This window comes from Nycticebus coucang, chromosome X (genome assembly GCF_027406575.1).
Source record: "Nycticebus coucang isolate mNycCou1 chromosome X, mNycCou1.pri, whole genome shotgun sequence".
Taxonomy (NCBI): domain Eukaryota; kingdom Metazoa; phylum Chordata; class Mammalia; order Primates; family Lorisidae; genus Nycticebus; species Nycticebus coucang.
The window spans coordinates 184,751,133-184,762,541 of NC_069804.1; the positions used below are offsets into that span (position 1 = coordinate 184,751,133).

At 52.9% G+C, this 11,409-nt stretch overlaps 1 protein-coding gene across 1 annotated transcript; it reads right to left on the reverse strand.

The window, feature by feature from the left end:
• Positions 1-2,867: 2,867 nt before the first annotated feature.
• RENBP (renin binding protein) lies at positions 2,868-8,255 on the reverse strand. Its single transcript, XM_053580842.1, has 9 exons — positions 8,145-8,255; positions 7,841-7,950; positions 7,668-7,743; positions 7,459-7,534; positions 7,131-7,303; positions 6,293-6,517; positions 5,167-5,248; positions 4,771-4,946; positions 2,868-3,472 (listed from the first exon to the last, which is right to left on the reverse strand). Exons 1-9 carry the CDS (start codon positions 8,169-8,171, stop codon positions 3,287-3,289), a joined length of 1,131 nt encoding a protein of 376 aa, XP_053436817.1. The 5' UTR covers positions 8,172-8,255; the 3' UTR covers positions 2,868-3,286.
• Positions 8,256-11,409: the final 3,154 nt, after the last annotated feature.

Genomic DNA, 11,409 nt, shown 5'->3' on the forward strand with positions numbered 1-11,409 from the left:
AAAACATCTTACCCTCCCTCTACCCCTGTGCCTAACTGCTTCTAATGTGGAGAACAGCAGCTCAGTTGACCCATTCTGCACTCCTTTTCTCCTGCTCGAATCCCATAGGGCACCTGTCCCATGGTTGTCAGTTGAGCTTCTTCTTAGAAGGATCATAGAAGAAATCAATTACATTGACGTCTACTATTGTGGCCTATAAGAGTTTGTATTCTTTGTAGTGCGTAAAACTAGTTTTGTATGTATTCTTTATATCTTTCAAGTTACACTGTTCAACTCCTTACTTTTTGACTGTCTGATCTGACACAGGAAGATAATGAAGAATTTTTATACTTCCCACATTAATTGCCTTTCTGTCCAGTTTTTCCTTGGATGTCTGAATTTTACTTTCTGTATTCTGTTACGTTGGTTAGTGCATAATGTTTTACTATATGTTGATTATAACTTTTGCAACTGTTTAATGTCATCTGTACCTTGCTACAAATATATTCTTTCAATTTTGTTTTATAGAGTTAAAACTAGTGGCTCTTCCTTCAGTTCACAATCACAAACATGTAGAAACAACTCAAGTGCCCACTAACACATGAACAGATTAATAAACTGTGGTATAGGTATACAATGGTGTAGTGTTCAGACCTAAAAATAGATAGAAATTTTGCATCCTTTGTAATAACCGGAATAGATTTGAAGAACATTCTCTTAAGTAAATTATCACAAGATTGGAAAAACAAGCATCTCATGTACTCAATACCAATTTGAAACTACAAGATTAACAGTCACAGACCCACATGAGAAAAAAATCTCAAACTCAAGAAAATAGGGAGGAAGGCCAGGTACAAGACTCACACCTGTAACCCTAACCCTAGCACTCTAGGAGGTCCAGATTGCCTGAGCTCAGCCTAAGGAAGAGCAAGACCCCGTCTCTACTAAAAATAGAAAAACTAGCTGGATGTTGTGGTGGGCACCTGTAGTCCCAGCTACTTGAGAGACTGAGGCAAGAGAAGCCCTTAAACCTAAGAGTTTGAGATTTTGCTGTGAGCTGTGACTCCATGGTGCTCTACCTAGGGTGACAGAGTGAGACTCTATCTGAAAAAAAAAAAAAAAGAAAGAGGGGAGGAGGATTCATCAGCTTCTCACCCAATGGGTACAATGTATGGAAACATGGCACACTCCCTGGATATAGGATACAACTAAACTCTGACTTTCACCTGTCATGTGTAAATTTTATAACTTAATGGTTTGTACCCTGAAATTAACTGATAATTATTAATCTTAAAGAATGAAAAAAAATGGTGGCTCTTCATGAATGCTTTCAATATTAAGATGTGGCTGGAGGTTTCATGACTCAAGTGGTTTGGAAATAGTAATGAGCACGTGTGATGCTTGGAGATGTCTCTTCAACTGCAATGTCATATAAACACCTCTGGGATTTCTATTGGTGAGAAAGCCAGGCACTACTAATACCACTGTGGTTTGTTATTTCCATTTATAATGGAAACAAATGCTAGATTTCTGTTAGAGGTTAGTGCAAATAAAAATGCAGTTTCCCCCCAGGTTTTGCAGCCCATGGACCTTAGAATAAGACCCCTGCTTATTCCTCCCAATATCCAGGTTACCAACAGAATGGGTCAGAGTTCTAGCTTCAGAAACACATTCCAGATCTTCATTCACTACCCAGGTCTTGTCACCACTAGGTGCCCTGCCCTGGCAACAGTCAGCACAGCTTATCACTCTGTTCTTAACACTTGGGCTTCTGGGGGCCCCTGGCTGTTTCCTTCCTACCTCACAACTGTTTTTTGCCTCTATTGCTGGGCCTCCTAGTTCCTCTTCTTCTCAAAGTGTACTTTGCCTCACAGCTCTTGGTATCATCTATAGTCTTTTTTTTTGCTTTGCCTTTTTTTTTTTTTTTTCTTTCTGTAAACAAGGGCTTGCTTTTGCCCAGGCTGGGCTTGAACTTAGGAACGTTCCACCTCAGTCTCCTGAGCTATATTCTTATGATAATTAAGCATTTGTCACAGCCCAGACCTCTCCCTCTGAACTCAGAAATCCCACTGCTGCTCAGCCAGACTCAACCCTTCTGCCCCCAGCTCCCATCCTCACTGCTGGGATGGCACTGACAGCCTCTTCGGCTCTCCTGGCTTCTGCTCTGTTCCCTACCACCTCCCCTCCCAAAGGCCCAGGACCCAGGCAACCCTTGCCCTTCACCTTACCCCTCTTGCTTGCCCTCAAGCCTTAGGCTTCCTGCCATCCTCTCAAGGCTGGGAGGCCTCCTTTCTGGGCTCTAAGAGGTCAGACAGGTGCCTCCCTCAGATACATCCCCTGTCCTGCTCCATTGATTGACTCAGGTCTCTGCTCAGTGCCCCCTTACTCCGACTCATGAGGTCTTCCCTGGCTCCCCACAGGACAGAGTGCCCAGTCCCTTTTCACCTGCTTTCTCTCTTCCATAGCATTCACTGCCTCCTCCCCAAAATGAGAGCTCTAGAAGGGCAGAGGCTTCTTCTTCTTCTTTTTTTTTTTTTTTTTTTGTGGTTTTTGGCGGGGCTGGGTTCGAACCTGCCACCTCCGGCATATGGGACTGGCGCCCCACTCCTTGAGCCACAGGCGCCACCCTTCTTCTTTTTTTTTAGACAGAGTCTCACTCTCTTGCTCGTGCTAGAGTGCCATGGTATCATAGCTCACAGCAATCTCAAACTCCTGGGCTTAAGCGATTCTCTTGCCTCAGTCTCCGGAGTAGCTGGGACTACAGGCGCCCGCCACAACACCCGACTATTTTTTTGTTACAGTTCGGCTGGGGCCAGGTTTGAACCTGCCACCCTCGGTATATGGGGCCAGCGCCTTATGGACTGAGCCACAGGTGCCGCCCTCTTTCCTTTCTTTCTCTTTCTTTCTTTCTTTTTTTTGAGACAGAGTCTCACTATGTCGCCCTTGGTAGAGTGCCCTGGCGTCACAGCTCATAGCAACCTCAGACTCTTGGGCTCAAGTGAGTCTCTTGCCTCGGTCTCCCAAGTGCCTCGGTCTCTCCACAGGCGCCCGCCACAACACCCAGCTATTTTTTAGAGATGGGGTCTTGCTCTAGCTCAGGCTGGTCTCGAGCTCCTGAGCTCAGGAGATCCACTTGCCTTGGCCTCCCAGAGTGCTGAGATTAGAGGTGTGAGCCACTGCACCTGACCAGGCAGAGGCTTCGTTTTTTGACGGAACAAAGGGTACTGGCTCTCCAGGACTGCTCCAATGAGCTCAGGGACTGTTCCCCAGTGAGGGGGTATGAGGAAGCTGGAGCAAGAGATTCTCCCTACATTCTACCTAGTGCCTGAGCCTCTAGAAGGGACAAGGAGGCAGCACTCACCTGGCGGAAGGTATATTCAGCCACCTGGTAGAAAAGGTGCAGCAATGCAGGGTCCCCACTGTCACTGTAGCCCATGAGGAAGGCAATCATGGCTTCACTGTGTGGCCACCAGAGCTTCATGGCCCACTCCAACTGAAAGCAGAGCAGAGACAGGCATCTAAGAGCCCTGCGTTCCCCTTCCACCCCACAGCCCTCTTACCGGGACACTCCCCCCATCTTTTATGACCTAGCCAGTCTCCAACTGGCCTAAGCACTCTGAGGGGCCCTCAGAATGGGATGACTTTCCTGACCTGGATGCACCCCAAGCAACCCCTTCTAAAAGGACAAGGGTAAGCTAAATGCAGTGGCTCATGCCCGTAATCCTAGCACTCTGGGAGGCCGAGGTGGGTGGATTGCCTGAGCTCACAGGTTCAAGACTAGCCTGAGCTACAGCGAGACCTCGCCTCTAAAAATAGCCGAGCGTTGTGGTGGGTGCCTGCAGTCCCGGCTACTCGGGAGGCTGAGACAAGTGAATCTCTTGAACTCAGGAATTTTAGGTTGCTGTGAGCTATGATGCTACAGCACTCTACAGAGGGTGACAAAGTGAAACTCTGTCTCCAAAAATAAGTAAATAAATAAAAATAAAAGGATAAGGGTGGGATGGGCTCCCTTTTAGCTTGTCTGTCTTGTTAGTTGATCTGTCTTTAAGTCCCTTAAAACCCCTGCCTGTCTTCAGATCTCTGGCAGGATCATAGCACAATCGGAAGCAACAAAGCATAAGGGGCAATTCCACTCCTGGCTGCCAACACACTAGAATCACCTGGAAAGAATTTCACAGACACCAGACTCCAAAGGGGATGTATGTTTGAGCATCAGCATTTGCACACACTCCTGAAAGGGCTCTATGCGACATGGGGTTGGGATCCAGTGGAACAAAAGTTAAATTTAGCCCTGGGGCTCCGCGCCTGTAGCTCAAGCGGCTAGGGCACCAGCCACATGCACCAGAGCTGGCGGGTTCAAATCCAGCCAGGCCTGCCAGACAACAATGACAGGCCTGCCAGACAACCAAAAAATGGCTGGGCGTCATGGTGGGCACCTATAGTCCCATCTACTTCGGAGGCTCAGGCAAGAGAATTGCTTAAGCCCAGGAGTTGGAGGTTGCTGTGAGCTGTGATGCCATAGCACTCTACTCAGGGCAACAGCTTGAGGCTCTGTCTCAACATAAATAAACAAATAAACAAATAAAATAAAATAAATCTAGCCCTGGGTCCTTTCTATAAGACAAGGATGATAACAGCACCCATCTCCCAGGTCAGAAAGTCCTAGTACAGGTCTAGTAACACATAACCCTGGGTCCTTTCTCTAAGACAAGGATGATGATAGCACCCATCTCCCAGGTCAGAAAGTCCTAGAACAGGGCTAGTAACACATAACCCTGGGCACTGTCCCACCTGGGTGGGGCACAAGTCATCCACATCCTGGAAGTAGAAGAGGCCTCCATGTTCAGGGTCCCATCCAGAGTGGAAGGGCAACAATAGAAACTTGTCGATAATGTGGGCTCGAAGTTCGGGGTCACCTTTCTGGATGGAGTGACGGAGCAGGAACCAGCCCGCTTCCAGTGCGTGACCTGGCCAGGGGTTTGGGTAAGGCAGGAACCAGATCCTCCCCCAGGCGGGGGAGGGTTCTGGCAGCTCAAGCCCTAGCACTTCCCTCCTCAACAGTGAACTTTCAACCTCTCCTCTGGAATTCCTAGCCCATCCCCCAGGCACTCCCAACACAGAAGCCCAGAACCCAAAGCTCAGTACTCCCTTCCTCCTGGGCTCCCCCAGCCCACCCTGCTCCCTCACCTGGGTTCTGGTGTCTCCCCAGGCAACCAGAAAGTTCCTTGCCATCCTTTGACACATTCTCCAGTACAGCTTGGCCATCCCTCTGCCAGGCAAGGAACAGAAAATAGTTCTGCCTCAAGACCACCCACCCAGCCACCTAACTATAAAGACAGAGCCTCAGAAATCACTTCCTCCCTCCCTCCCAAGCCTCTGGACCTGCTGGCTTGGGCTGGCTTGGCTTAGAAGGTCATTTAAAGATAAGCAATTCAAGGTGGCACCTGTGGCTCAGTCGGTAAGGTGCTGGCCCCATATACCAAGGGTGGCATTATCAAACCCGGCCCCAGCAGAACTGCAACAAAAAAATAGCTGGGCGTTGTGGCAGGCACCTGTAGTCCCAGCTACTCCGGAGGCTGAGGCAAGAGAATTGCTTAAGCCCAGGAGTTGGAGGTTGCTGTGAGCTGTGTGAGGCCACGGCACTCTACAGAGGGCCATAAAGTGAGACTCTGTCTTTACAAAAAAAAAAAAAAAAAAAGATAAGCAATTCACTGTTATGGACCTAGGAGGTCCCAATCCTTGCATCAGGCCTGTGCCTCTCCAGAGGAAAGGTGAAACAACAGGGCAGTGCCCGTGGCTCTGTGAATAGGGCACCGGCCCCATATACCGAGAGTGGCTGGTTCGAACCCGGCCCGGGCCAAACTGTAACAACAACAAAAAAAGAAAAAAGAGCCAGGTGTTGTGTTGGGCGCCTGTAGTCCCAGCTACTCGGGAGGCTGAAGCGAGAGAACCTCCAAGAGCTGGAGGTTGCCGTGAGCTGTGACGCCATAGCACACTACCAAGGGTGACAAAGTGAGACTCTGTCTCAAAAAAAAAAAAAAAAGAAAGGTGAAACAGCAAATGCGGACAGATAGAGCAAGCTTGCCTGCCCACAGAGACCTGGGAGGGACTTGGGTCTGGCCCTGTTCTCAGCCCTTAGGCCTTGCCTGGGGCTCTGGCACCGTAGGTCCATCCCTCAACCCCATTGGCTCTCTGCCCTGGGTTCCCTGGGCCCACCCCCCACCCCCACCTTCCCAAGGGTTCTGGCCTCCTGGGTCTGTAAAGCTCTTGGGCACGGGGCAAGGCGTGGAGTGGGACAATGGAGGCCCCACACCTGCACATGCTGCAGCAGCCTCTGGGTGCACCAGTCCCCTAGCTCCGCATATCGGGCTGCCAGCTCCATATCCGCCTCGGAGAGCTGTTCCACCAGGTTGAGCAGCATCATGGGAACCGCCATGGGCTCTACGGCTGGGGCCCCTGCCAACCAGGGCTGGCCCAATCCTGACTGGTCCTCACGCACCCAGTGGACAATCTGATCCATCATCTCCACTGCTTCGCTCTAGAAGGTGGGGGAATGTGAAGGGAGGCCCGGGCTGAGGCTGCATCCCATCCCATCTGTCCCATTCCCCAGGTACCTGCACAGTCCTGAGGACAGGGCCTTGGGGTGGGAGAGTCAATTGCTCTCACAAAGTCCAAGACACCTTGACAGGCCTACTGTGGGCATGGGCCTGGCCCTGGAGGCAGGTGCTGGGAGCCAGGTAGACCCACCCTACCCTCCCGCAGGGGCCCCCAGTCTGAGGGTGCAGACCACTCCCAGGCTGAGGGGTCAGGGTCTGGCAGCACAGGGACCCCCAGGGAGCAGGGAGAGGCCCTGTTACAGTTGGAAGCAGAGTGTGGATAGAGTCCTCTCTGTTCACAGCCCCTGTGGGGGAATAAGGTGTGTTTAGAGGTGAAGGGGACTAAGGGGAGGGCAGACACCCATAGACACATGATGACAGTACTCTGCATCAAGGAAGGATCTTGTCCGAAGCCCCGGGCCCACTGGGGACAGGGGAGGGGACTCGCACACTGAGTGGAATTGCATCAAGTGACCACGGCAGAATCCCAGGGTGGAATCTTCAGAACTCGCTCTTAGACCCAGGGGTCACCTGGACAAATCTCCTCTCACACACCTGGTAATGCCCTTCTCCTGTCACCCTCCACAGCTCGTTCATGGCCATAGTATAGAAGCACTCGCTGAAGATGGTCCGTTGCACCTTGACTGGGCGGCCATCCCGAGTTAGCACAAAGGCACACTTTTTGCCAGGAGGTGCCACTCGGGCATAACGCAGCAAAAATTCACCACCTGATGGTTGGGAAGTTGCCACGCTAAGACTAAAGGGAGAACCCCACACAAGCCTTGCAACCTCACCAAGCCCCTTGCTACTCTTAGACACCCCTAGGAAGTAGCACACAGACCCCCGATTAAGCTAGGGACATGAGGGTAGGGAGGGGGGCTACCTGCTTTTGCTGCATCCAGAAGCCCAGAGTGGTGGAAGCGCTCGAATTTGCGGTACAGGTAACAATACATCCATACCTATGGGGAAACATGGCTTTAGGGGGAGTGGTCAGGGTGAGGGCCAGACCCAGGTGTCCAGGTTGTTGGGAAGAAGAGTGTTGAGGTGATGGGCCCCACTGTGTAGGGACCGAGGCACCAGGTGGTCCCCTACCTGCCTCCCCTGAAGCCAGACATACTTGAGGTCGTCATACACCTGCCCGTCGCGGCCGAGACACGTGAAGAAGCCCCTGTGGGACACGCGGGTTAGGGGAGGTAGGGCCAGCGCATGTGAGAATTGGTTGAGAGTGATGTGGGGACTGGAAGGGGGCAAAGAGCCCGCCGCACCCGTGCTCCTCGTCGTGGGAGTGCTCAGTCCAGAAAGTCAGCACGCGGTCCAGCTCCTGCTCCACTCGCTGCTTCCAGGCCTGCAGAGTCTCCCGCTCCTTCTCCACGTCCTAGGGGCACCGGGGCTTGGAGGTGCAGTTCTCTCAAGGCGCCCAGGCGGGGCCCAGGGCTGCCCCACGTGTGCCCCCAGAGGCTCCCGGTCCCCAGCCTTCGGGCATCCCCCCACCTCCGCACGGGGCTTCTGACCTCACCTTCACCAGGGCCCCTCCAAAATGGAGCTCCCCCCACCCGCCCCACCACCTGCCTGTGGCCCTCGGAGATCCCCGCTCATCTTTCCCTCTCCTCCAGTAAGCCAGACTGAGCTGGTCGCGGTCCCGTGACTGTCACTCAGCTGACCGAGTTGAGCCCCACCGCCCCTCCTCTTCAGGGTTCCGCAGGGCCTGGGGGAGGGGCCCACGGAGGGAGGCGTGGCTTGGTGGACCCGCCCCCGCAGTCAGCCCTGCAGCGACCCTGGAACAGCGAGACACCTTGACTAGGGAGCCAGCATTTCCCGGTGGCAAATGTTGGGCAGGATGTAGTGCGGGGCTGGCCTCACCCACCCTGGCTCCCCAGGCAGCCACCTTTAGCTGAGCCCAGAGCCAGAGAGGGGCCCCAGTGGGCGCCCGGGGGCAGAGCGGCGCAGCAGGACGGGGAACAGCTGGAGATGTCTCAATTCAGAGGCCCTTCTGACCTTTGACCACCACGGGGTCGTCAAGTCCTCTCTGTTGAATCAGCTTGTCACTACCCACTTCAGCGATCAGTAAAGGGCAACCACTGACTTCTGTACCCATGTGATGCAGCTGAAGGGCCAGATAGTACCTATGCAGGTAAGAGCGGTGTCCCCTTCTCTGGGCCTGTTTTCCAGCTGTCCAGGCCTGTTTCAAGTTGCTCTGACTGCCTGACCCAACGCCACAAGGCAGGCTGGCCCAGCCCCTTCTCTCCTTCCCTGCCAACTGGAGGCTTCACTGCCCCATAGATTATGCCAGAATAAGTCCCTTGGTTCCCAGGTGTGGCTTAGAGAATTTTGGACTTCTGTGTTGTCCTTTTTCTACAAAGGTGGAATGCAGCCCAGGAGCACTAGGCCTTTCTGCCTTGCAGGTGCAGCTCTGGGACATAGTCAGCATGGAGAGGTTCCAGTCCCTGGGCATAGCACTGTCCTAGGGCTCCCCACTGCCACATGTTGCTCTTTGATGCCGTAGTGGCTGCCTCCTTCCATGTTATGGCCACCTGGGTGGGAGGGGCTCCCAAACAGTGCCACTTCATGCTGCTGAGGAAAGACTTACCTTCCTGGCCGGCAAGTGGCTGTCCACTCCAGGCTCACGTGTACCCTCAACCTTACTTCATGCTTAGGGAATCCTGGCTTTGTGTGTTCACCTGCTCTGCTCAGAGGCATCTGTCATTGTATATGGTATATCAACTCATGTCCAGCCTCTCCCTGCCTCTCCTGTACATACCACCTACCTGGTGCCTAGTCAAGGCCAAGCCTTGGTATGTGGAGGGTTCTAGGTTCCTGTGGGTGGTCCTCATAGCCCTGGGCCCAGTGGTCTTGGCTAATCCAGACATGGAAAACTGAAAGAGATTTCCCTGGCAGCCTTGGGAGCAGATAAGAACAGGTGCCATGTTTCCTCCCCCTGGCCAGGTCTCTCCCCCGAAGGCTGAGGAGTGATGTGTTCAGATTCCAGCCCAGTAGTTTGAGATCAGCACCAGATACTACTGGTGTGACACTTGCCTTCCAAAGTGTGACGAAGGCCACCACAAGGCATGTAAGTGTAGGGTTGAGTAGTCCTATAGGTCCTGGCTATAAGGCCCTGACCCTTCTGGGGCCCACACAGATCTTTCACCCCAGCTGGTCCACATCCCCTTGCATCCCCCAGCATTAAGCCTACTGCTGTGCTCTGAGGACACTTTCCTGCCCCTGGGCCTCTATCCTCTGTTAGGCTACTCTCCTGAGCTCACCAGGACCAGGTGCAGTGGGTAAGACAGAGCCATGGCTCCACATGTCAAGGCCAACAGGCTAGGTGGTGGGACACAGCAGCCCACATGATATAGCACACTGGAAAGCCCAGTGGAGTGAGCACTGGGTGAAGAGCTTATTTTGGGGAAGCCAAATTGGACTAAGCTGGTTTGGTCTACCAGCATGCACCTAGCACCCTGTGCACACCCATGCCAATGGGAGGGCAGATGGAGGTGGCTTTGGGCACACCTCCTGGTAACAGAGCAGGCAAGAAGGTGGCAGCAGAGGCTTCAGGGAGAAACAGAGCAGGGGTGCTGAGGTGGCAATCCCCCTATGCTCCCCTCCATTGTACCCAAGACTTGCACCACTGGGGCTGCCTCAGCTTCCTGGGCCTCCAGCCATTTCGGCCCCAGCCAAGTGCAACAAAAAAATAGCTGGATGTTGGGGCGGGCGCCTGTAGTCCCAGCTACTCGGGAGGCTGAGGCAAGAGTATTGCCTAAGCCCAAGAGCTGGAGGTTGCTGTGAGCTATGATGTCACAGCACTCTACCAAGGGTGACAAAGACTCTTAAAAAAAAAAAAATCCAGCCATTTAATCCTAGCTGTGCCATCCAACTGTCACTAGCCTGTCAGTTTGATTCAATAGGGGCCAGACAATAGGATGCACTCCTTCCACAGCCTCCACAGAGCACTGTGTGCCACAGACCTGTACTGCCAGAGTGCACACTCCGAGGGGGGTTTCTGAGGTCCTGACCTTGCAGTGGACATCACTTTGGAGCTGCTCAACCCCTCCCCCAAATTATCCAAAGAGCTGGTTGCTGGTGGCCTGCCAGACTTTTATTCTACCCCTGTCCTTTAGTTGGGGAGGGGAAGGAAGGTAACCCAACCTCCAGATGCAAGAAAGCAGCCTAGTCTGACACTTGCCACAGTGGTGAGCCTTGCCTTAGAACCTTCTGTATTTTTTTTTTTTTGTACAGACAGAGTCTCACTTTATGGCCCTCGGTAGAGTGCCGTGGCATCACACAGCTCACAGCAACCTCCAACTCCTGGGCTTAAGCGATTCTCCTGCCTCGGCCTCCCGAGTAGCTGGGACTACAGGTGCCCACTACAACGCCCGGCTATTTTTTTTTTTTTTTGGTTGTAGTTCAGCTGGGGCCAGGTTTGAACCCGCCACCCTCGGTATATGGGGCCAGCGCCCTACCGACTGAGCCACAGGCGCCGCCCCAGAACCTTCTGTATTTTTATTTTTTGAGACAGTTTTATTACATCGCCCTCGGTAGAGTGCTATGGTATCACTGCTCACAGCAACCTCCAACTCTTGGGCTTAAGCAATTCTCTTGCCTCAGCCTCCCAAGTAGCTGGGACTACAGGCGCCTGCCACAACGCCTGGCTAATTTCTTGTTGCAGTTGTCATTGTTGTTCAGCTGGCCCGGGCCGGGCTCGAACTTGCCAGCCTCAGTGCATGGCGTCAAGCCAACCTTCTGTACTTTAGACACACTGGGAAACTGAACCCCACTCACTTGCAGACCTTGGGTGCAGAAATGCCTAGCAGTCTGGACACAGTAAGACATCAAGTGG